Consider the following 27,353-nt stretch of genomic DNA (forward strand, 5'->3'; position numbering starts at 1 on the left):
AAAGAATTTTGGACATAGAAGCTCAAAAAGATATAGCTACTCTCAGTGGGGTTGCCAACCTAAAATGGCTGAGCCAATATAAACGTACTTTCCAAATTGCCAACTATCTAAAAATCCAAATGCCAAAACACTTTAGGGAGGTATTTACTTGAGCTAGATTTGATCAGCTTGATACAATGGTTAGATATGGGAGATTTATTTATTTATTTATTTATTTACAGCATTTAGATATATAGGCAAACATTAAATGCCTTTTAACATAGAACAACGACAAACAAACATAGGCTCCGAGCGGGGCTCGAACTCATGACCTCCTGGTCAGAGTGATTCATTGCAGTTAATTGCAGCTGGTTTGCTCTCTCGCCTGCGCCACAGCCCGGACCTTATAACATCCCTTATATTGAATGGTTCTGTATCTGTGGAACATCTGAAATTGAGGATTTAGCACATATATTATTTGACTCGAAACAGAAGGTGAGAGATTTGTTCCTTGGTCCATATATCAAACGGCAATGCATCGGGAATCGCACATCAGAACAACGTATTTTATGTGCGGTCAAGATCCAAAAATAACATGTAAAACGGCTCTGTATTTGAGCAAAACAATACATTTGAGATCCATATATGTGGGGCTGATTGGGGTAAATTGTAGGGGTGACAATGAAATATGATGTATACATTCAGTTTTATCATATTTATTTATTGTATTGTTACAAGTGTTTTATCTAATTTTTGTATAGAATGTAATCAGGTCATTTCAAGCTTGGTTGTTTGACTTGGTACTTTGATATGGCCTAAGGGCTAATCAATAAAATGTTCTTCTTCTTGAACTTTCATTTATAGATCTTAGGTAAATTTTCAAAGCCAATTTTAATTTTTAGTAAAATGCCCCAAGTTCATCCCCTGCACATGATGCCTACCCCCAAAGTCAACCCAGCCAGTTTCCAAACTTCTCCAAATGGAGTTACTTCTTCCCACGTCCTATTGAGGAGTTTAGGAAAGTAGAAAGTAGAAAGACAACCTTTTAAACTGGAATGGAAATGTGTGTGTGTGTGTGTGTGTGCATGCGTGCTGGTGGGGAGTTCCAAATAAATTCTTCTGCTGCAAGAAAATACCAATGTCCCTCCATAATTCACAGAGGAGACACGGATATTTTCTGGGTTCATCCAAGGATTGCTTCTAGATCACTTGCCTCTGTCTATAATCAGAGAAAGCCAACAGCTCATTCTGGTAGTGTTGATTGTCTGTCTAATTTTTGAGTAGGAGTGTGCCTTTAGCTTCATTTTTGTTTGATCCTAAATAAATGAATGCATCAGAAAAGCTGCTGATAGAAAGGGAATAGTTTAATTACCTCTTTCAGCCCCTTTTCTAACTTCCACATTGGCTTCTTGTATTGGTAAAATGCTTACAGGATGTCTGTTAAATTTCTGACAAATCTCACAGTCTGTAATGGATCTATAGCTGGAATAACATTTGCTTTATTTAAATTCTGCCTTGTCCTGCCTTGTTTGAATAAAACAGGGTGAATTAACTTGGAAGACTGGTACAAAAGGTACTATATTTTCTTTTTATCAAAGGAGTGTTTTAATATTTGGGTGCACATAGGAACTGTCAATTACACAAAGTGAAAATTCAGTTTCTCAGCACAGAAAGTTATTCAAGGGAAATAGTACATTTGTTGAATTTCCCCTTCAGTTTCATGCCTCATTTTTTCTGTGTTAGTATCAAAGGTACTTTCTGATGAAACAGAAAGCAGATTGATATAAAGCTTAATGAAAACGGAAATTCAAAGACACTTGCTGTTTTGGTAAATTTTAATAGAGGTGCCTCGTTTACACTTCATGTACGCTATTCATGTGGAAACAGTAAAATCAATATAACTGTTAATGAAATCATTTGTATTCAATGGCAACATTAATTCCAAACACAGTGGAGCAGCTTGGTGCATCAGAATAATAATGAATTAAAATAGCATTCAAAGGGAGCATTTGTATATGCATGTGAGCACATACACAATAATAGGGTTTGAAGTCATGGATTTTCCCACTTTATTGCCTCAAACTGAACTTAAACCCTTGATTATTAAGTGTTGTACAAGGAAAATAGAAAATAGATACATGCAACCTTTTAAGACACGGCACTGGTGTATATAACACAGAATGCACATCACTTCTTTGGCAAAGTGATTATTGGCTTTGTAGCATAGGGAAAAACAAGATTGCACTTACGTTTGTTGTTTTCTGTGACTGCAGCAGTGGCCATAGAGCTCCAGAGAGCTTCTAGCCATTGCTGGGTGCTTTTGCCAATGCCAACAATTCTGCCCAAGAAATTTGTAGAAGAGGGAGAGATTGTCCCCTTGTTTTTCCCTTGCACCTCCAGGTTGTGCAGGTGCCTTTGCTGATATTGGCAAAGGCACCCGAAATGGCCAGAAGCTCTCTGGAACCCTAATGCCAACACTGGGATGACAAACAATGACAAAGACAAGGGTGATCATCCAGTGAACCAGGTTTGGGCCAAATGGGCAGTCAGTACTCCAGTGCCATGGTTGAGAGTCAGAGACATATAAACGCTATGGCAGAATCTGGGGCTGACCCAAAATAGCAATGCTTTGGATCAGTCCTGGATTTTTGGCCCATGTTTTCTTCCTTGTAGTCCTGCAGGTTAAGCCTTGCTTGTGGTGCCAGCCTAGGGCTGCCACCTCTTTTCTCAGACAAGTTCCTCTTCATTCATGCACCTATGGCAGGGAATTTCAACACAATCTTCTCCATTTAAGGAAACACCTATTGAATTTGGAAGTGTTGATGGAGACAAATGCAGCTAATGTTTAAAGAAAGCTTTCCAGAATTTAGAAAGAAATAGGTGGAAATGGCTTTTTTTGCCTAAAAAGATCATTAGATGAATGCAAAATTAACACCCATCCATCCCTATTTAGCTGAAAGCTAAATATTAAATTTATTCACCGTATTTATTATTTATTTTATTTTTATGTTGTCTTTCTCCCAATATTGGACTCAAAGCATTTACTATATGAATTAAAACAAACTAGTTGAAATAATTTATAGTACATACATTAAAACAGCATTAAAATAATTTCAATTAGAATATCACTATAAGATATTATTATTAAAACACAAACACATTGTTACATATTAAAAACAACACAGTCCTAGTACATTTCATTTGCTCTGACTTGCTAAAAATGGAAGTCTCTCTCCCTTGTCCTTGAAGAAAAAGACATCACCCACAAAGAAGGACTGTAAGATTCAATCAGACTTCTCTGGAGATACAGGTTGAGCGTCACGTTGAATTCTAAAATCTGAAATGTTCTAAAATACAAAATTGTCCATATGGGTGGCTGAAATAGTGACACCTTTGCTTTCTGATGATTAAATGTACATGAACCTATTGAAATTATTTGAAATGTTCTGTATAAAGTTACCTTCAGACTAGGTGTATAAGATGTACACGAAGCATAAACGAATTTCATGTTTAAAATAGGGTATGTTTCCAAGATATCTCATTATGTATGTATAGGCAAATACAACTATTCTGAAATCCCAAGCAAATTTGATCCCAGGCATTTTGGATAAGGGGTATTCAACTTGTGTATAGATTTTTAGATGGTGTGCATATCCTCATATGAGTCCGCGGTTGGATCTACACTTCCATATAATGCAGTTCAATGCAGTTAATCTGCATTTTGAAACTGCATTGCATAGAGCTCCTTATGGCGCAATGGGTTAAACCATTGTGCCAGCAGGACTGCTGACTAACAGGTCAGTGGTTCGAATCTGGGGAGAATGGGTGAGCTCCCTCTCTCAGCTCCAGCTCCATGTGGGGACATGAGAGAAGCCTCCCACAAGGATGGTAAAACATCAAACATCCAGACATCCCCTGGGCAACATCCTTGCAGATGGCCAATTCTTTCATACCAGAAGCAACTTGCAATTTCTCAACTCGCTCCTGACACCAAAAACAAAACAAAACAAAACAAAAACATGGTAGTGTAGATCCAGGCTGCCAAAGGCCTCATCTACACTGCCGTGTAATAAAATTTCTTCATCATCACCATCATTAATTACCCACCTCTCCTTGTGGCTCGAGGCAGGGCACATCATGATTAGGAAACTGCATTATATGGCAGTGTAGATGGGGCCACACAGTCTATGATCCTCAGGGAAGGTCTTTCTCTGCATCCCATCACTGTTCTATGCTCATTTGGTGAGGATAAAAGAGAGAGCTTCCACAGCTCTGTGACTCCATGAACACTGCAGTAATTTTGCATTTCATCAAGGAGTCAGCTTTATATTTTTAGTACTCACTATCATGCGAAAACATCTCTGATTATTCCTTGCCTAAGAAAACCCTTTAAGTCAACAGGCAACTTGGAAGTGTGCACACACACACATATAATGAAGTCATGATGAGAAACACAGCAGGTATGGTTATTCAAGATGGAAAGGATAAGCAAAAGAGATACTTTCTGCAGAAGATGTTTGTGTGTGTGCCTGTGTTTTCTCTATTTGAGACAATATTCTGGTTTTATTTGTAATCTGCTCTATCTATCTATCTATCTATCTATCTATCTATCTATCTATCTATCTATCTGCTTAAGGTCCTCCCTATGATCTGACATTTTGTGAGGTCAGGAACACATCTCTTGTGATTCTTTGGAAGGCTCCTATTTACATTGGTAGTGGCCCTGTTACTGGATATTTTGTGGACTACAAGGAGGAAGATGGAGAAGAGTGGATCACGTTCAATGAGAAACCAACTTCTCATCGGTACCTTAAGGTAGAAAATTATCTTCTAGGGTGCCCCCCCCCCATTGTGTTCCAAAGTAGAGGTGGATCCAGTTGTGCCAGCAGGATGTAATTTTGGAAGTCGTATTTTTTTCCTCACCTCACAATGTTTCTCTCTCCCCCATATCTTTGAAAAATCATCCAGTATCCCTCTGGAATAAAATTCTAGTTTGTGGAAAAGGTTGAGTAGAAGAGGCAAAAATCTCATTTGCTGTTGACAGCCAACGTGTGGCAATAGATTTCAGCTGGTATATTAAAACAAATGTTGCATCTGTCTTTCAAGGTCACTGAATTACATGAGGGCAAATGCTACTTATTCCGAGTTCGCCCAGTGAATGATTCTGGCGTTGGCAAGCCATCTGATGTTTCTGAAGCGGTGCTTGTTCAGGCAAAACCAGGTATGAGTTTTGATCCCAATACTAACACAGTGTTGAAATATTTTCTGTACAGAAGAAATCTTAATGTATGAACTGGACTCAGCATGTATTTATTTCCACCTTTCTGCATTTATATCTGGCATTTTTTTCTGAAAGAGTTCAAAATGTTTTGCTTGCATTTGATCCACAGAATGACATTGTGAGATAGAATACATACACAGGCACACAGTGATCCAAAACTCATCCAGTGAGCTTGTTGACTGTATAGGAATTTGAATTGCAGGTGATCTGAATATGAAACACTTCAATGGAAACCATGTGAAAATCACCCTGTATTTCCAAAAAAGACATTACAGGAAAAAATATAGATGAAAAATGTTTTCAAGATTTTCTTCTTTCCAAAAAGAACTTGAACAATGCCAAAAAAGTAATGAACAAATTGACAAGTGGCATAATGAATTGTTTTTTTTAAAAAAGAGCTTGCAGTATTCCCTTTCTGTAGTGATGGGATTGGATGCTCATTTGAGGCAAGGCTTATGGCAATTGTGCTGCTGGTAGGGTTTCACATGTTAGACAAGCTTTTGCTGAGAAACCACAACAAATATGCCAAACATATGTGTATTTGTCGTGTGTGTGTGTATGAGAGAGAGAGAGAAAGAGAGAGAGAGACTGGTGAAGGTTCTCTCAGAGAAACTGGCAGCAGTGCTATAGCTGCTTGTAAGTGCAGCATAGGAGAAGACACAATAAACCTCTTGCAACCTCTTCACATGGTGCTTTCGGGCCATGCTGTTTTGCTGATAGTTGCTGGTGAAAGGGAAGGCACAGGGTGGCTTGTGGCACCCCACATGCCCTCCCTCTTTCCCCCATCAGGACTGGGCTTGTTGGCACCCTGTCCCCATCAAATAGGGGAAAGGGTGGCAACGCATGGCAACACACATTGCCTCACTGCCCTTTCCCACATTATATGAGGAAAAGGGGAGGAAGGTCAAATAATCCAGGCTTTTTGACATCCCGCATCCCTGCTTATAACCTGTTTGGACTTAGCGATCATCGGAGGGAGTCCTTTTCTGGGTCCCACCCCCATCTCAAGCACAGCTGGTGGGAACAAGAGAGAGGACCTTCTCAGTAGTCACCCCTTCCCTCTGGAACTCTCTCCCAAAAGAAATTGGTACAGCTCCCACACTCCTCTCCTTTAAGAAAGAGCTAAAAACTCACCTTTTTTTGCTTGCCTATGGAGAGGGAGATGAGTAACATCATTGATGCTTTAAACAGACTGAAGCTGACAACTATTTTATTGTAAATTATTGAAGAGCTCCTTTTTTATAATTTTATACTTCATACAACTTAATTACTTGACTATATGTTCCATGATGTTGACTGCCAGATTATCAGCCATTGTCTTATTCTAATTTAACTTATTTGTATAGATGTATTATGTTGTTGAAATGGCATTGAATGTTTGCCGGTTTGTATGTTTTGTGTCTGGAAGCTTCCCCTTCACTTTGGGATGAATGTGGGCTGGACTTCCTGTATGTCATATGATGGTGCACAACAGGCCTTGTCCAAGCCATGATTAAAAGCAGCAAAATGGAGCTAAAATGCCCCGTGTGAAGTGGTTCATAGTTTGGAGTAGTACAAGACCTATTTGGCAGAAAAGTCTAAAGATCACACCACCCATTATTACATAGTAGTTGGAGCGTATAAATATACACCTTGTATGCAAAAGCCTTGACTAAAGTAGAAGCTCCTTTTGTTGCAATAGGGAAAAGGAGAGAGGGTTGCCAGGTGGCTGGACTGTGGAGAGATCTATCTGTAGTCTACTGCAGGGTTTCCCAACTGGAACCCTAAGATTCTGCAAGAAGTTGTCACAGTTGCCATGAGAGACCATGATTTAAAATACATAACCTTTTTCTTAGCTATAGATATAGTCATGTTTCTGCAGGGGTTTCTTGGTACAGTAGAGTCTCGCTTATCCAACATTCTGGATTATCCAACGCATTTTTGTAGTCAATGTTTTTAATATATCGTGATATTTTGGTGCTAAATTCATAAATACAGTAATTACTACATAGCATTGCTGCGTATTGAACTACTTTTTCTGCCAAATTTGTTGTCTAACATGATGTTTTGGTGCTTCATTTGTAAAATCATAACCTAATTTGATGTTTAATAGGCTTTTCCTTAATGCCTCCTTATTATCCAACATATTCGCTTATCCAACATTCTGCTGGCCCGTTTATGTTGGATAAGTGAGACTCTACTGTATTTGCAAATCATTCCATGGGTTCCTCCATGGTGAAAAAGGTTGAAAAAGGCTGGTCTATGGCTAGCAATGCATACCAAAAACCATTTTGGACATTTAACTTTCTTCTTGGTTGGATGCAGCTCCTGGAAACTACAGAAATTAGGCCACTCTAAGGTTGCAAAGCCTCAAACACACATTATTATGTGTGATAAAACAACCCCATAGTCCTTCACAGCATGACCTATCTCGGGATATTGGAAGCTTGAATAACAACTTTTTTCCTCTACTCGAAAATAAAATTGCCTTTTCTCTATGTCTTTAAACTATATGCCTTCCCTCTGGCTGCTTAAATAAACTGATCTAATTAAAGGACAATTTCAGATTTTGCTGAAGTGTTCTTAACTGAACAAGACATTTGGAGAAATACACTTTCCCTTAGTAAAGGTATTTCTAACCATAATCCTATATTACAGACACTAAGGAAATCACCTCAGGTGTGGATGAAGAAGGCAATATTTACCTTGCCTTTGACTGCAAAGAAATTTCAGATGCTTCTCATTTTACATGGAGTAAATTTTATGAAGAAATAGATGATTCTGAAAGATTTTCAGTCGAAACAGTTGGAGACCAGTAAGTTTTAAAATCCTTTTATGTAAGCCTTTGGAAACCTGGGTGACTTCAGCAAACCACTAATTAGAATGTCTATCTATTTTAGCTCTAAGCTCTATTTTAAAAAACCTGACAAAGAAGATTTGGGGACATATGCTGTGGCTGTTAGTGATACCGATGGTGTCTCATCCAGCTTCATTATGGATGAGGAAGGTAAGACTAAAATCTTCTTTTCCTATAGATATGGCTAAGTAAAGCTAAACAGGTGGCTTAATTATTCCCAAATGAAATTGACATGTCCTGCACTTTCCTCAGAATGCTTAAGAGGACCTAATGGTTTTTAATATCATGGTCTACATTTCATAACTTTACAAATCTGTAGTTAAGTTGTAGAAATGCAACAAAACTCTGTTAGTGAACTATGAAGATACACAACTTGGCTTTAGATAGAGTGGTCTGATGTGCATTGCATGCTTTCGATTCACACCAGATGCTCCTGATGACCATCTAGTATGTCTCATGTGGAACTGATGCACATTGGAGACTCCAGATGTGTACCGGGCACTTTTGATGCACATTGGATATTTCTGAAGCATATTGGGCTCTCCAGATGTGTGCCTGACACTCCTAATCCACACTAATCAATTCACATATATATTGGATACTTCTAAGGTGCATTGAATACTCTTGAGGTGTACCAGGCATTTATGAAATTCATTGGGTCTTTTTGATGCACATTGGGATTTTCTAATATGCACTACTGATGCACAGTAGACATTTCTGAGGTGCATTGGGCACTTCTGAGGCATATTGGACATTTCTGATGCATATTGGGCATAGTGTTGCACTCCAGGACTCTTCAGGCAGTGTCCAAATGTACATTGGAAATGCCTTGATATACATCAGTGCCCATAGTACATCAGGTCCTCATGCATCAGTCACTCCACTGGCTACCATTTTATAATGGACATCTATACATTATAATATCATGGACATTGCAAAACTACTCAGTTGTGTTTCCTCCACATGTCAGTCAATGTACAAAGATTGAAGTCCCATGCTGATTTCAAGCTAATATTTGGCAAGGAAACACCAAACAATATGATCATTTTTTAAAAGAAACTTTTGTAATTTCTGTTGATATTAACAATAAAATAAATCTGCTGAGAGTATACATTTTATATTTTTATTCATTGTTGAACCAAGTCCTGTCAATCCCTCCAGGGAAGAAGTGATCATCTTCTCCCCTGAGCTCCTAAACATTTTTAATAGTTCTTCCAGAAGGCTATGAAATCTGTTAGTGTAGAGTTTTACGTTTTACAGAGGTCTGGAGGGGGAAGTAAGAAAGGAGAAAGCCCTGTGGAGGATGTGCAAGGGCCCGCACAGAGAAGGAAACCACCTCCTTCTGGATTCTTTGAGGGAGCCACTGTCATTATTTGTTGATAATATTTCTATGGGGACTGGTGGTATCTAGAGATCTTGGTGTCCTTATTTAATTTAGGTCAGATGCTGTAAGTCCCCTTCATTAAAAATATAAATTGAATCTTGAAATAGATGGGAAATGCAGGCACATCATGCATTTAGAACTAAAATAGAAACCTGCTGAGTGGTTCTAAACACCTTTGCAGAAGCATACAAAAAGCTTGGCCTCTCACTGAACATTGAAAAAACCAAATTGTTCTTTCAGCAAACACCAGTCATTTCCTCTGCAATGCCAGAAATAGATCTTAATGGTGTAATGTTAGAAAATGTTGACCATTTCCACTACCTTAGCAGGCACCTCTTCACAAAAGTCAACATTGACACTGAAATACAACACCTTTTGTGCTCTGCGAGTGCAGCATTTTTCCAAATGAAGCAGAGAGTGTTTGAGGATCGGGATATTCATAGGGAGACCAAGATGCTTGTTTATAAAGCTATTGTCCTCCCAGCCCTGCAATACACTTGTAAAATCTGGACTGTCTACACTCAACTCAACTCCTGGAATGATTCCATCAGCACTACCTCTGAAGAATCCTGCCAATCTATTGGGAAGACAGGTGGACAAATGTCAATATGCTGGAAGAGGCAAAAACCACCCGCATTGAAGCAATGATCATCCACCATTAACTTTGCTGGACTGGTCACATTGTCCGAATGCCTGATCACTGCCTCCTAAAACAGTTAATACTCCCAACTTAAGAATGGAAAATGGAATGCTGGTGGACAGGAAAAGAGATTTAAAGATGGGCTTAAAGCCAACCTTAAAAATGGTGGCATAGACGGAGTGCTCAAGCTCTGGCTCTTGAGCCCTCTAACTGCAGGTCAGCTGTGACTAGCAGTGCTGTGGAATTCGAAGAGGCACAAATGGAGGGCAAAAGGGAGAAATGTGACAAGAGGGAAGGCACATCAAGCCAACCCTGGCTGGCACCGCCTTCCACTTGGAAATTGATGTCCTCACAGTGGAAGAACATGCGGATCAAGAATAGATCTCTACAGTCACCTATGGACCCACTGCCAAGACACTATACTTGAAAGACAATCATACTCGGACACAAGTGATCGCCGGTGATGATGAGAAACATACATTGGCTTCATCAGTGTTTTGCTTGTCAATTTGCTGTTCTATTTCTTATTTATAAATGTGCCTGCCATGCAATTGCTTCCATTTTCTGATCCCTTATTAGCAATTCTAATATGTTAAGTAGGCCAATCTCTCCAGCTATTTAGAATCTAGTTTAGCCTTTTGAACACTTTCTGTGAGGATTTACTGACATTTACAGTGTGTCTTGGTAAACATGCCCTGTAAACCATCTCTCATGCTTCTTTCCAAATGTTAGCAGAAACCCTTTCTGTATGATACAATGTAGAATAGACACCGATTCAAGGAAGATGTAGATTTTGTTTTTCTGCTTACTTCGGGCACCTTAACGTTTACTTAAAGACTACATTCCATTATGACTACATGCTAAAGCCATGTGCCAGACTCCAAGTCAGTTGTAGGAATTACGTGATTCTCTAGATGTTATTGGTTTGTGACTTCCAGCAACCATAGCCATCATAGGTAATGATTAATGTTGTATTCCACATCCATGGGCTTTGCATGCATTCTGTGCTCTGTCATCCAAAACTTTTATACTCCCTCTAAACCTTTTCTCCTCCAGTGTAATTTCAATTATAATTTTGGAAGCTTTTGCTTCTGTTTTTTGGTGAATTTCAATATATTTTGCACCTAATCTCCAAAGTTCAATTTAGGATTGCATGTGATTCTTTAAATAAGCCACTTTCATAAAGCATGGTTTGAAATTGGTTTCCTTCGGTCAAACCATAGTTGAAAATAACCAAAGTTTGTTGAGTTCAGAGACAAAAACACATACCACATGTAACACATTTTATATGTAACAACACATATAAATGGAAGTGAAAGCTTCTGGCCTTCTCTGTCTGGTCACAAAAGTAAGTGGAAGGAAATAAATCAAATGGTGGTGTGTAAACTCTGACTCATTTCATTGTCGTTCTTTTTCAGAAAATCGAATTTTCATGTTATTAGTGATTTTTAGACTCATACTGTTCTTAAGATTTATTATGATGGACAGAATAAATTAAAATTTTTTTTTCCATTTTAGAACTTGAACGTCTGATGGCACTAAGTCATGAAATCAGGAATCCAAGTAAGTAAAATTTTTGAATCTAACACCCAGTCTCAAAAGGGATTATTTGCATACCATTGATAGGAGTAAAGTAATAAAACTTTTTAAAAAACGCAGCAAATCTATCTTTCTGTTAATTAAATGCAAATATTCGTTTCAGTTTAGGAGAGATCTTCTTCATCACTGCAATTTGGATGAATAGATCCAGCTAGGATATGTCTAATATTTACTGGATTACATATTTAAAAGCCCTAAATAGTGCAATAAATAGACACTTCAGTTTGTGCTCTGAGTCATGTAAAACCAACTGTAATACACATCTGTGCAAATAAAGCTGAGAGTTCTGGTTTAGCTTTCATAACATTTCGTTTGTTGCTTAGGATTCTCAAAAGCTTTAAGCCACTGAGATTTATCTTTTGCTAAGTTATTCCAAAAAGCCTTCACATGTTTGCCTTATGCTGTGCTCTTTTCCTGCAGCAATTCCTCTGAAATCAGAATTAGTTTATGAAATTTTGGATAGAGGACAAGTTCGTTTCTGGCTTCAGGCAGAGAGCGTTTCGGCTGATGCCAGCTATAGATTTGTAATCAATGACACTGAAGTTGTCAACAGTGAGGTAAGGACAAACCTTGAACAATGAAGTGCGAGAGCTTGTCTAAGCTGCTTTAGTGAAGAAATATAAATGGATATGAAAACCCAGACTGTTAGTATGAACTGCTCATATCATCAATTTTCATTGATGAGGGAATGAGTGATAGAATTGGATGTATTTCATTTATTATTGGAAAACATTAATGGGATAGTCAACCCCACAAGCTTGTGTCAGAAAAACTACAAAAAGGTTTTTTCTTGCTCCTGAAGACTATCATTATTTTCCCAGCCCTAGGTTTGGGCATAGGGGACTTTTATCCTTCTCCCCATGTCTTCCTTTGCATTGGTAGGCAGCAGAAATGCTCTAATGGAGCCACTATTTAAAATTCCCATGATAGCCCAGAACAATGTTACATCAGGAACATTATGGGAAATTAATACTGTCCATACCCAGGGCTTAGAATAAGAAAGTCATAGAATCACAGAGTTGGAAAGGGCATCATGGAGAAGACAAAGTCAAATCCCCTCTGAACAAAGATTGCCAAGCAAATACCATGATAAGTTCACCTTAGGGTCACCATAAGCTGGGAATGGGTTGAAAGCATGCAACAGTATAGGCAAGTATGAGCATAGTAAGCCTTGGTAAGGTGCCAGGGCCCCCAACTGCTGTCTAGGAATGTGTACACTTGTGTCAAAACAGTATAGAAAATCATCAGAGCCCATGTTCTGTTAGTGACTCTTGTACTTACTGTGTGAGAAGTGAACCCAAACTTGCAAATATTGTACAAGAATGAAATGAATATTCGAAGTATTCCGCTTCATTAAGTCAGAAATGACTAGAAGGTGCTTCTACTACATGGTGTATATTAACCAACACACCACTGGAATAAAATAAAGCTGTACATTTCTGACTTATGATAATCTTAAGGTGGGGTTTTTTTGGCAGGATTTGTTCAGAGTAAAGGTTGCTATTGCCTTCTTCTGAGGCTGGGTGATTGTGACATTCCCAGAGACACTGAGTGGGTTCAGTGGCAGAGTAGAGATTTGAATCCCTGGTCTCCATGTAGTCCAATGCTCAGTACACTGTGTCCCTTGAAGCCATAGTAGTAGCAGCTTATTAAATTTCTCTCCAATCACATTCTCATCCTTTCTATTCTTTTCTACTGGGATGGCTTTAGAATGCTTTCCAAGGCTTTACATAAAATAATTATTTCTGTGATTCTTTCCCATCTTTGTAAACTCTCAAGGTAATTTTAGTACAGTAGTTTATATATAGACAGGACTAAATATGAAGTGTTATCTATTTAGAATATCCTAAGATTTGCCTACTTTGGTTCCTTATTGGAGTTGTAATGTCTAGGAGTTATCCCCATTTTGTATCTGAGTTATCTATCCCATCTTACACTCTTTCCTAATCTTTATACTTTTAACAATGATATGATAATGTTGGCATCAGAGCTGCCCTTAGAAGGAAAAATGCAGAGAAAAAGAACCATAGTATTATTTCACCTCTTTAATTAGTAAGCCACAAGTGACGTTCGCATTTGGAGATTGATGATATTTTTGTAGAAATTCACATAAAAGCTTTGTATTTATGGCTGCCATAAAACCATTGAACTTCATCTTGCCACATAATGGCAATAGCTAGAAACCTAATTATATCCTAAAACCTGCCTAGAGACTTCTACTGATACTGCTGATCTTGTTCAATAGACCATCATACTTGCAAGAATACAGTTTTGTTTTTGACACTGGCCAAAAATAGATAATTTCCAATAAGTCCCTAATTGGAACAACTTCCTCTGGCCTTTCTTCCCAAGGATTTTTGAAACAAAGTACAATAAAAAAGCGGAATAAATTTGCTAGCTCATCGAATTTGCAATTTTAATCCTGTGGCTAAAAAAAAAGAGGGGAAAAAGATATTCCAGTGAAGCATGAGGAATAAGAAATGGAACTGTTGCTTCCTTGTTTTTTTGAGTGGAAACACTGTTAGGTTTTAGGTTTTGGATACTGAGCTATTGCAGATGTGCGTATATACGATATACATATATCACCAAGACCTGGAGGGGGAAGAGAATGTAGCGAATCAATAGGCACATTGCCATAAAGAATACACTAATATTAAATGGTACACAGCTGTGCATGCAAACTACTTCCATTAAAGTCAATAGGGTCTGTCTAGCAGATCTTCCTTATGAATAGTGGAAAGCCACTCAGAGGGTAACACTATTTAAAAAAAATGACCTGGTGCAAAGAAGATGGTCATTTGAGCTTATAGACCTCTTTCTGTATAATAACGTTCTGGTGTAAATGATAAAATGTCAATTGAATAATTTGAAAAATGATAACTATCTCCTTTTTACAAAGATAAAAACAGTATGAGACAGGCCACACATCTTAGCAACCATTTTATGAAATAACATAATCCATAACAATTTCAGTTTGTATTGCTTAGTGGACAGGCGATGAAGCAATAAATCAGGAAGCCCAGGTTTAAGATGTTGTCTCTATCATTTCTAGTATATGTGGAATTAGACTAGCCCTTCTCTCTGCCTCCGTTAAAGGCAGTACAACATGGAGAAAAATAAAATTGACCCATTCACCTAGGCTTGAAAGGGTTTAGATTCTAAACAGTTTCACCTGTTCCAGTTTCCGCACTTTTGTTTGATTGTCAGCTTGGCCATTAGATCATTACATTATGATGGAACCGAGCAATGAAAAAACAAAGGCAAACAAATCAATTGGTTCATTTTATAATGTTCTAAAATGAAGTTTGAGCCATAACAAAAGGGTCAGAGTGATGTCAAGACAGCTTTAACCATTGTCTGGGTAGAAAAGCAAAGCTAGGAAAGTTATCTATAAGAAAATTGAACTTTACAATATGAGGGAGCCAACCATAAATGAGCAGTGTGAAGAGAATGCTTCTTGTTTACCAGTGCTGATATGTGGGGTATTCCACACATCAGTGTGGATGCTCCATACAGTCATGCCTGCCACATGATCTTGGAGGTATCTAAGGACAACACTGACACTTTGGCTTAGAAATAGAGATGAGCACCAACCCCCAGGGCTGGACGTGACTAGACTTAATGTCAGGGGAGAAACCTTTACTTTTACCTAACAGACATCAGTATATCCATTCTTCTTACAATTAACTTTCAACGCCTTGCAAGAAGGTACAGCCAGTTTTGGACTGCGTAGAAACAGTGTAGAAACAGGAAGAGGGAAAACTAGATTGTTCATATAGAACTGTTGTTGGAGTAATGCTTTATAGAAGCAGAACTATCTATCTCTACTGTTGGTGGGGTTTCCTCTCCTTTCATTATTTCTTGGTTGTGAGCAGTAGTAGTTCATTATGATTGTACTGAACTGAGGCAGACATTCTTCATTGCGTTGATGCTTGGCCAGTTCAATAAACTCATGGATTACAAATATACTGTTTATTTTGAAGCATTTTCTTACCATTTTTAATCTTTAACATTTCATACAGTAATGATCTCCCACAGTTTTAATTGGTTCCCATTTAAATTGTGCCTTGCATAATGTAAGAATTATCAGATGGGATAGACATATCCTCTAGATATTTTATTTGATTTTTCACATTTTCAGACACATAAAATTAAATGTGATCATTCAACTGGTATAATTGAGATGGTCATGGATCGTTTTACTATTGAAAATGAAGGTACTTACACTGTCCAGCTCCAAGATGGAAAAGCCAAGACTCAATCTTCATTAGTTCTTATTGGTGATGGTAAGTTACCATCTATCTGGTGTAAAGTAATATATATTTGAACATTCAGGTGATCAGGTGATTTTTCTTAACCTTACTCCTCCTCCTCCTCTTCTTCTTTTTTAAAGCATTCAAGGCTGTCTTGGCTGAGGCTGAGTTCCAAAGAAAGGAGTTCTTGAGGAAACAAGGTAAAATGGAAACACCTGAAAAAGCTTTGTTTTTTTCATATCTGATAGGAGTAAACATTCCGGAAAATAATACATACCCTTAATTCTCCTGGACCATGTTAAGCATTCAGTACTCCCTGTCCCTGTATCTTTTGTTTCTCTTGAGAGAAATTCCTAAGTCTCAGTCTTTCTCCTATATTGCTGGACAATCCTTCTTCCAGAGTTACTATCGGAATATCCCTTAAAACTATTTTCTGCCATGCATTCAAACTACAGTGCAGTAATGTAAGTCTGAGCTTTCTTTTGAAAGGGGGTGCTGCTATCCTTTTCAGTTTAGGTGTCAAAAATAAATATTTGTGGTCTATTTTCACTTTCCCCCCCCAAAAGACAAATTGGAAAACCAGGAAAATCTGGCCCTAAATACATATTACAGCTATACTATTGAAAGTGTAATGTGCCTTTTCTCTGAAATAATTTTTCACATAGGTTTTGCAAATAATGAGACTGATTAAAAAACAGACCTAAACTGCCTGAATGTAAGGCAAAGGTTAAGGATGCATCTACATTGTAGAATTAATGAAGCTTGATGAGTACCCTTTAATTGCCATGGCTCAGTGCTATTTATTTATTTAGAAATAAGTAAATTATTTAATGAGGGGTCACAACTTGATAAGGAGGTTCGCTCTAGGATTATTTTTCTTTATACGTTTATTAATGAGGTGAAATGTCTGCATATTCTTCTTTCTAGGTCCTCATTTTCTGGAGTATTTATATTGGGACGTTTCAGAAGAATGTGAAGTGCTGCTGCTTTGTAAGGTGAGCAATCCTTTCTTGATAAACAATCCTCATTTCTGAAGGGACAAAATGTAACTGTTACAAAGAGGAATTTAGAATAAAAACTGCACCATTCACTACTTGTTATTCAAAGGAAAAAGGATTTGTAGTAAGAGCAAAACTGTGTGTGTGTGTGTGTATATATATATGTGTGTGTGTGTGTAGACAGAACAATCATAGGCATAACCTAAGACTACTTTTGTCATGAGCCTATACATGCCTGCTCACAAATAAGTTCCACTGAGTACAGATTGAGTGACTATCGTGGGATTTACCTTCAGGTGAGTATGGATTGTATCCCAAGGAGACAGCCAGAGTGGTGTATTGATTTGAATATTGCACTACGGCCCCTTCTACACTGCCATCCACATTATCTGCTTTGAACTGGATTATATGGGGCCGCTTCTACACTGTCATAAAATCCAGATTATCTACTTTGAACTGGATTATAAAGCAGTATAGACTCATATAATCCAGTTTTTTTAGAAGCCTACAGTTTTTTAGAAGTCTGAAAGTTTTTTAGAAGTTTACAAAACAAGGAAGCCACTGAGGTCTGTTGATCTGAGCTTTGAACAAGGATTCTGGAGACCAGGGTTCAAATCACTACTCTTCCATGGTGACCTTAGCTAAATTGCACTCTCTCAGCCTCAGAGGGGAGCCACGGTGGCACAATGGGTTAAACCCTTGTGCCGGATGAACTGCTGACTTGAAGGTTGGATTGATGACCTGAAGGTTGCTGGTATAAATCTGTTAGATGGGGTGAGCTCCCGTCTGTCAGCTTTAGCTTGCAGGGACATAAAAGAAGTCTGCCAAGCCTCCCAGGTAACACATCTGGGCGACTGTCCCTTACCTCCACCTAGACTCAGTTACTGCTCTTCTTCCGGTCCATTCAGTAGAGGTTTATAAGATATTGTACACAGACAACATTTGCCTTGCCCCCAGTGGAATATGTTAACTGCACCTGACTAGTAGCTATTGTTTGAATATGTTTTAATGTATTATATGTTTTATGATTTTATGTTTATATGTTTTAAATGTATTTATGTGATTGTATTTTATTGTGTATTGCTGGTCTTGGTCCCCATGTGACCGCCCCGAGTCCCTTCAGGGAGATGGGGAGGGATATAAGAATAAATATAGTTAGTATCGCCTGTGCAACCTCCCTGCAGATGGCCAGTTCTCTCATATCAGAAGCAACTTGCAGTATGTTCTCAAGTCGCTTCTGACATGATTAAAAAATAATCTCAAAGGGGAAGAAGGACAAACCTTCTCTGAACAGATTTTAACAAGACAGACCAGTGAGAGGTTTGCCTTACTTGGAAAGACACTCACCACCACCGCCACCACCACCACCAGCAACAAGAAAACAAGGACAGTAAGGAAATGAAGGTGAAATTCAGTGAAGTTCAGTAGGATGGAAACAAAGAGATTTTAATTTCATTGTTAAAAACTTTACTATCAAAAGAACATTTTCAGCATTCTGGCCTCACTAATCTTGTCTGTCAGACTTCCCAACTTGCAACAGTAGTAGTAGTATATCTCTCTTCATTATAATTATCATCTTAAGGAACCCACATTTCTTTTTAAATAATGCAGAATGTTACACTGATAGACCCAAGAAGCAACGTCTACTACCGATATGATTTTTGGCTTTTTTCCTTTAAGTAGTATAATATTTTTTCTCTCTCAAATTGCTTTGAGAAGTTTCTCCAGATCCAAAAGCAGTTTATTTTTCTCTGCGTGCAAAGTTGTTCTCCACAATCAGGATATTTTACCTCTGTGAATATCACCATGAAATACTTTTACAGTCCAAAAAATGTAATTTTGATGTGTCCTCTCATAATTTGGCTCTGGCCGTTGTTACATGAATGTGACAAAACTGCAGCTACAGAGCAAATAGTTCTTTGATAGACAGTTCTGTCAGCAGTGTAAAACAGTATCTCTGAATAGCAATCAAATGTTTTCTTTGAAAACTTTCTAAAATAGATTCTTTCTTAAATACTGTAACTTGAACATCTCACATGCCAACCAATATACTTTATTTGATGTATCACACAACATACTGACACAATTGGACAAGCAGAACCTAAGAAACTGAGATACGAATGATCCTTTTGCACACGCAGGCATCCCCTTCGCTTTGCTCAAAACAGGAACACTTCAATTAGCATTTCATCCAAGGGAAGAAAGTATGGTTATAAATGTTGCCAGAAGTGGGGATATAAAACCAGTACAATATCTTCTGGCTTATTTCAAAACTGCTGGTATAATTTCCTGGTTAGGGTGAAATGAGAAACTATAGTTAAGTGAAGACTTTCTGCTTTATTGTCTAGCAGTGCTTCCAAAGAGGAACTTAATGGTCAAGTAGACTCATAATGGGAATGCAGGTAGTGTCATGTCTTCTGATGCCCTATATGGCACACACATCACAATATAATATTCCCATTATTTTATTGTTATCATTGTTCAGGTAGCAAATACCAAGAAGGAGACCTTTTTCAAGTGGTACAAAGATGGAGCTGGACTTGAGACTGAAGAGGCACCTGATCTGCAGAAAGGACTGTGCTGCTTGACTATTCCAAGGGTATGGTAGGATTATTCATGAATTATACAATGGGATGATTCCTTCCTAACATCCTGCTGAACAGTTTAAGAGCACAGAGGGTGCTGCATGATGGCTGTTTTTTTAGTATATAGAACTGTTCTGCATGTGTTTTGATGCCTTTATTTGAGTCCCTTGTTGGTTAAGAAATTACACTTTGCGTCTGTAGGTTACATTTTAAAGAATGTTGTGGGTTTCCATCAGGTTTCCTACCTGCTTTATATTTGAGTTTATATCTGGGGCTTTGCTTTGCTTTTGAAATACTCTTTGAATTCTAGTTAGGCAGGATGAAATGAAAAGGCAAAAACTGAATGCCTTCATTCTGTTAGCACAAGTGACTGATTGCATGAATATCATATTCAGGCATCCAGTGGACTTGAATGAACTTTAATTTAACCATTTATTTATTTAGGGCAAAATCCAACAAATGTGTGTTGCTTTGGTTAGAGAAATAGAAAGGATATAATTATTTATTTCCTCCTACAAACTGGGTGGTGTTCTGGGAGTTGAAGTCCAAAACACCTAGAAAACCAATGGTTAGGAACTACTGCTCTAAGGAATACATTTCAGCAGATTTAGGTGATGGAGGATTGTAGATAGGATAGAATAGAAAATTGCACTGTATAAATGAAAGTGTGACCACACAACCCTGGGGAGACCTTATTTGTAAGGCTATTCTTACAAATATGAAGTTCCATGCAGAGTTGTGCGGTCACATTTTCATTGTTGTTAGCTATCATGCTTGCATAAGCATGACAACTAACAACAATGCAATGCAATAAACAAGCTCATACTACATAAAACAATGTTGTAAATCATAAGGAAATATATCATAATATCAGATGAAATAAAACCATGATATTGTAGTGAAATATAACCAATGCAAAGAAAAGAAACAGAGTGATGAATAATACTCCTCTGCATTCTACTTCACACAAATCAAGCCTATACAATATGTGAGCAGCACATTGAGATAAAATATGTCTCAACAAGGTACAAGGGCGCTGGTTAGGTTTATGACAGCATTTGAATTCCAAACATGCCAAGATGAGGAAAACTTGTATAATTCCAAATTGAAAGGAATCTAAGGTGATTTACATATGGGAAAAAGATCTCAATGGGGTGGGGGAGAGAGATGCAAACATTTAGTAAACAGTAAGGATAGAGAGAACATCTGAAACATTTGAAAAATGATCAAAAGCCAGGAAACTCTAATGAGAAGAATTTTAAATCTTAAAAAATCCTCACCATGTCGAGAGAGAGTTAAGTAGGTTGGGCCCTTTCCCTCATCTGATGGGGACAGGGACAGGCCACCTTGTTCCTGTCTGATGGGGAAAAGAGGGAGAGCGCATGGGGCGCCCTGTGCGACTGTTGGCGAAATGGCACAGGGGCCAGGGACATGGGAAGAGGTCCATAGAGACGTCTTTGCCTCTGTACTTACTAGGAAATTCTAGAAATTCCCATGGGAAACAAACTGTCCAGCCTTCCCAACAATGCATATTCATGACCAAAAAGTTACTGCAAAAGCATATATTTTTGCAAATCCGTCCTCTATATATTATTTACTGAAAAAATAACTTAAAGGAATGTCAAACAGCTGTACCTGTAAATTTGTTCTATTTTTTTCACTTCCCACCATGTATTTCCTGTCTTCTTAAAAGCTGTTATACATCTTCAGTTGATGTCCCTAATTTCTGTAATTTTGGAACTAAGAAACCTTTACGGTGGAAGTTAAGTTAAAATATATAGGGCTTGCCCCCTCTTTCCCATGTATACATCATCTATGGTCAACAAGAGTTTTTTCTAATACCTTTGGTACATGGGATGGGTGAATGAATGAGGTTGTTTAAATTGGCTTTTAAGTGCTATTGTGCATTTGACTGTTACCCACCATTAGACTTGAGCAGAAAACAATCCTTATTTCAGAACGGTTTTGAGACACATCATTTCCCCTGATGTATAGACATATTTCCTTCATCTCACTGTCCTCTTTAGAGAAACAAGTCTGGCAGCTGTTTAAGTGCTTGGAACTCTCCAAAAGAGTTTTACTTTTTCTTATATTTATTTTGTCTGCTTTGTTCGTTGGTACTCTTCATGTGAGAGCAAGCATGGCATAGTGATTTGAGTCTGAAACTACATTATATGGTTTGTGTAGTCTCATGTAATGACGTTGATCTTCATTGAGCTGCATTATATGGCAATGTAGACAGGGCAAAAGGCAAATCCCCTTTAAACAAATCTTGCCAAGAAAACTTCATGATAGGTTTGCTTTAAGGTTGCCATCAACTCTCAATGGCTTGAAGGCATGCAACATAGCAATTCATTTAATGTGCCATTAATGTACATTTTGGGTGCTTGTTTTCTATTTGCTTCACAATTTCTTCTTTAGTTTAAGCAAATGATTTTATTCAGAAGTTTGTGTGTGTGTTTGTGTAAAAAATGGCTTTTAGCTTCAGCTCTATAAAAAGGTCCTGTGTAGTGGTACAGAATGAAATCTTTTATACTTTTTAGGAGTCTTCATGTAACACGCTAACCTTTCTGCTTCTATTTTTATTCAATATATGCACACATTCCATGAATTGTGAGCCTGTTATAATATGTTATTCCCACATGACACTTCTGTATTTTAATTACCTCGCTTGAGACACTTGATCTTTTGACTAGCTGCTCTTAATTTTTATAGTATCTCTTTCGTGAAAGAAGTGCCCCTGTTCTGCTTATAATAAGAATTCACTGACTCTCAGCTTGATCCTAATTATAGACATGATCTAGTTAAAGCTTAGCATAAACCCTATAGTTTTCATTGGAAAGGTAAAGCATTTTCTTATTTAGTTGTCTTGAAATCCATGGGACTTACAAACATTGAGTTTAACTATATCATGTCCTTAATTTTGAAATAAGTCACTGATTTCAATAAAATTTCCTCTACATTTTTATAACTTCCATGAGATCAACTCTAGACTTATTCTGATGTAGTGGCTTTTGCTTGTTTAAGAAGTGGTCATGACTATTTAATTTAGGTTGTAATCCAATATCTACTCACCTGGGAATAGGCTGTACTGAATTCAATGTTTTCTGAATAAATACACACTGCTTTTCTGTATTGAATCTTTTATCTTAAATTACCTCCCATATGTATACAATGGGAATATGTGAAAACTGAGATGGACATCCTTGATAAATATTTCAATTCAGCTATAACTGCCTCTCTTTAAAAATGAATAGTTTTTTCAACTTTACAAAGGTTGTTTTGGTTTACCGTGATTGGAATATTGATGTGATTGGAAGTTAAGATAGGTAGCTTAGTTAATTTTAAGCAGTAGATTAAAAGCTGTCATCTCATCTTGGTGTTCTTTCATGTAATTTCTGTTTAGTCAAAATTAAAAACAAATCTTTCTGAAACAGAAAATGTAGCAAGCATGTAAAAGCTTCCTTTCACTTAAGATGCCCAACAATATTGCTGTATTTTATTTCTAGCTGTCTAAAAAGGAACAAGGTGAATATAAGGCAACATTGTCAGATGACAGAGGTCAAGATATTTCTGCTCTTGATGTATCAGGAAAAGGTAAATCTCATGTTTCCTCATATATAACATTGTATAGAAACAACATTAATATACTATAGAGGTAAATGATGTGAATAGATCACAACCCTTTTTTCCAGTGTGGGAATTAAGTCTTCTTAACCCTTTGATTCTAGGGTTTTGCTCTTGCTCTTGACTTTATCTGCAATATGTTTGAGATGGGAAAAGGTGGACAACTAAGAATAAGATGGTTGGGGAGGCTTTTTGAATAGATTCAGAAGCTGAGAGGTTTCCACACTGTTTCAAACAGCAACCACAGCTAGGAGATCAATTTGGTAAATGCAGAGTAAAAGATGAGTTGCTCTGGCCAATTTTTTCATTTTTCTACTCACAAATTATTTCAGCCTACAGTTGCATCAGTTTATAAATATGGCACAGAAAGTTCATATTAATGTTTATACACATATTTGTACAGATTTTACCAAGTGGTAGGGAAATAAATCTTCTATTAAATAGAGAATTTTACAGTATTTTTGTTGTATTTTGTCTTAATCTGTGCACATTTTATGAAGTGTTTTGTTGCTGTTACCAAACAGATTTGTATAAAAAACATAGTGTCTATATACAAACCCAACATTTTTTTCTAATTGCTGATGGTGATGCTGGTTTTCAACACACTAAGGCACACTTTTTCACTGGGGAGACAGAAAATACAAATACTCTTTACAAGTTAACCATAAACTTTAAAAAAACACATTTCCCCTTAATATGGTATATGCATTTTGAAGTAGAAAAATGGAATCCACAATTTTTGCTTCCTTGTTTGTTGAGTTCAGCAGGTCAATTTTGGAAATTCTTACATATTTTGAGAAACATTCAAAATCTCTACATTTCCAGGACATCAAATGCCACTATACAACATCTTTGATACTGCTAACTTTGCTGCCAATTTGGAATTCCTCTGCCAGATATGAAAATGGCCCCAATATTGCTAAGTGTCAATACTGCAGAACACACTACCAACCAGATGTGAATTTCAAGATTTAAAATCTGAACTGGTTTATTTGGACTCATCCAGATCCATACATATAAATCTATCAAGATTAAACATGTTTGGCAGAAATACTTATAAGAAGTGACAATGACAAATCTAGGTGTTTCTGAAATGAATGTCTCTCTGTAAGGAATGCGTTACTTGTGAATTCATACACTGGCACAGAATTGGTCTTTTGGCAGAGGGATAATTAGATAACTATTTGGATCCTTTCCCATCTATAATTCTAGGATTTTTTTGTAATAACTACTACAGTATCATTATTTGCATAGTAGTTTCTCATATAAAAACAACACAGCTGTATTTCCCATATTGACCAGAAGTTGTTTCTCCTGCTCTTCTCAGTTTATGATGACATGATCCTGGGGTTGACTAGAGTCAGTGGTGAGTAAATAAATGTTCTTTCTATCTGATTAAAATTAAGTAAATACATTTATCCTATTTCAGAAGTGATAGCAATACTGACATTTATATAATCTCACGAAATCTGTATCTATCTGTATGTAGGTAATACATTCTGAATGCATTTTAATTTTTTAATTCTGAATAGGAAAAAGTTAATTTATTACCTTTGATTTTTTCATGATTTTCAGAAAGTTGGATAGGAATCTGCCACCTCTGGGGATAACAGTAAAGAATTGGTGCCCTGCACAGAAAGCACCATTAAACTTTCACACAACGTTTAGCTGGAAGTTAAAAGGCCACAACCTTATTATTGCTGCAGCTGTGTGTATTTAACCTGGCTTGAAGTACAGCACAGTAACTAATAACTAGTATGTCAGTGTTATTCCTTGCTACCTAGACATGAAGCAGGAACATGACCTTGAGTATAATCAGGTGAGCCAATATTCCCTATGGGGAATGATCAGGTAGTAGGATTGTTCCCACACCCAACTGGATCTTGTCCCATACCACACCAACAAAGTTGGTACAAAGGAGACAAAGCACCAGAAGCATTCCATAAGACAGGGTCTGTCTGCAGAACTGGGAAAGTATCTCAAGCCTGTTTGGGAAATGGGAGGATATATTTATTCTATGGGAGGGCCTAATTTAAGCCTACAGCTTCAGTATTCATGATTGAGAAGCCTGCTTCTCCAAGGCTATTGACTGACTTCTTCCTTAAACTGTGAAAATAGTGCAAAGGCTTCTGGCATGAGGGAAACATGCTGAGGAGGATATGGTGGCTCTCTGCTGTGAACTTGCTGCATTTGTTGACTATTAAGATAGATGGGGTATTTTTTATTGTAGCAATAGTGTCATGATCATAAACATGAATATTGAGCAATGAGGAATGCATAGACTCAAGAAAACACTATAAAATATATGGTTCAGCATAAGTCAACAGGCGATGAAGGCACATACACACATGTCTGTGCATGAATATATAGCTGCTCAATGATATGCCACTATCCTCCTCCTCCTCATCATTGATAATTATTATCATCATTCATCAGTTGCAGTATGATCACTGCATCTGTGGGAACTGTATACTGGTATCTTCTCAGGGTGGTCAGCGAGAAGGACTTACATTTATTATTTAAACTATTATGTTTATTCATATCATGATCTGATCACCATGCTCAATATATCCCATATGTATGGGGGAAATGGGATAACGATACAAAAGGTTTACTAGGGTAGATCCTCTTTCACTCAGACTCAGCCCCCCCCCCCCCAAAAAAAAAATCAAAATCCTGGCTACGGGCCTGTCTGTAGTTTAATTTACCCACTTCCAAAAAAATATGGCCTCTGTAAGCATTTTCCAAGTCCTGCAGTGCATCTCTATGGTATTTTTGCTCCAGAAGTCCTTCATTTCAATAGGGTTCAGTGCAGTTCAGGATTCACGAAGTCCAGGAATGAATCCCCTAGAGGTGCGTGGATCATTACTGTACTTTGAGATTTACAATCAGAATTTTTTGACATTTCACTCTAGTCTGTGAAATGATATTTCCTGATATTTATGATAACATGTGCAGATTATATAATAACAGTAACTCTTAAAAATAGTTTGCCTCTTTTTCTAAAAAAAAGGTATTAATTAACACCAATAACAAAGGGGCAATTCTGTCATAGAAGTACTTCCCACTTTTTTACTGACTAAAATGTGGATTTTGATGTTAAAAGGAATTAAATTAAGAATCTATTTTTGTTGTTTACATCCTAATTTGACCTCTTAATAACTAAGCTTCGGATTTGAACAAAAGTTTAAACTTTCAGGTAAATCTGCTTCTGAACTGAAGATCCACTGCACTCCAGAAGGAATAAGACTTCAATGTTACATGAAGTACTACACAGAGGAAATGAAAGCAAGTTGGTATCACAAGTAAGTGAGATTCAAGTCTTGAATTTTGCCTGACATTCACAGACATAGAAATGTATACTTTAGCAACAGTGGTGATATTTTAAGGGGAAAGAAAATGTTAAGTCCCTAGTATCCCTCTCTAACTTGCTTCCAAAATCCCCAGTAACCACTAATAAGCGAAATTCTTCATAAAAAAAATGAGCCATTCCATGTTTTTCATACTGTCATCAGCACAGCTGGCAGCATTGCAGGCAAATCCCTAATCACCCTTGAATCATCCAAACACTTTGCGTAGCAGGGAGTATAAAACAAATCCTAAAGCCAGCATGCAATCATCTACTCATTGCACTGTAGGGAATCTAACCAAAGTTTCCATCTAGAGGTCTGTTTGGTTCAGTGAGCTGAATCCAGGTTAGTAAAGCAAAAGCTAATTTATCAATATTTCACCCTTTTTCTCTTAGGGGTTTGTCATCATTAGGTCAGGTCACCTCATTTGAACTAATTATCAAATCAGAAAGTATCTAAACTTTCTATTATGTTGTTAATGGAGGCACCATTGGCGAAAGTAGGTTGCAGTTGTCGATGTGTTAACTACTGAATCAGGTGATTTCTGGATGGAAATATATTTGGGGAATGTGTGTATGTGCATGTGCTTCTCCTTTTCTCATGCCCTAACACTAGGTATTTCTTCATTCATGTTCTAGTCATATCATTTCTGTGTATAAATTAGATTCCCAGTGAACCTGTAGGACAAATACTTTTTGTAAGCAAATTCTTCAGTCACCAACATCAAGCATATTGCTCTAAATGTTTGGTAGATCAAGCGAAGGCTGGTTTCTCCAGCACCAGTGAGCATTAAATCCACTCTGGCTTTTAGTCTTAACATT

General features: G+C 37.4%; 1 protein-coding gene across 1 annotated transcript in view; it reads left to right on the plus strand.

Annotated features, from left to right (window-relative positions):
• Positions 1-27,353, plus strand: part of myom2 (myomesin 2) — a 97,718-nt gene that overhangs the window by 62,621 nt on the left and 7,744 nt on the right. Inside the window, exons 20-32 of the mRNA XM_003215490.4 lie at positions 4,616-4,794; positions 5,086-5,200; positions 7,898-8,054; positions 8,140-8,246; positions 11,639-11,683; positions 12,140-12,276; positions 15,861-16,005; positions 16,113-16,172; positions 16,900-16,967; positions 19,456-19,569; positions 23,065-23,152; positions 24,510-24,548; positions 26,382-26,487. Of these exons, the coding sequence (XP_003215538.2) occupies positions 4,616-4,794; positions 5,086-5,200; positions 7,898-8,054; positions 8,140-8,246; positions 11,639-11,683; positions 12,140-12,276; positions 15,861-16,005; positions 16,113-16,172; positions 16,900-16,967; positions 19,456-19,569; positions 23,065-23,152; positions 24,510-24,548; positions 26,382-26,487 (1,360 nt within the window). The remainder of the gene's footprint in view (positions 1-4,615; positions 4,795-5,085; positions 5,201-7,897; positions 8,055-8,139; positions 8,247-11,638; positions 11,684-12,139; positions 12,277-15,860; positions 16,006-16,112; positions 16,173-16,899; positions 16,968-19,455; positions 19,570-23,064; positions 23,153-24,509; positions 24,549-26,381; positions 26,488-27,353) is intronic.

The sequence above is a fragment of the Anolis carolinensis genome, chromosome 1, assembly GCF_035594765.1.
Source record: "Anolis carolinensis isolate JA03-04 chromosome 1, rAnoCar3.1.pri, whole genome shotgun sequence".
In the NCBI taxonomy this organism is placed as follows: Eukaryota; Metazoa; Chordata; class Lepidosauria; order Squamata; family Dactyloidae; genus Anolis; species Anolis carolinensis.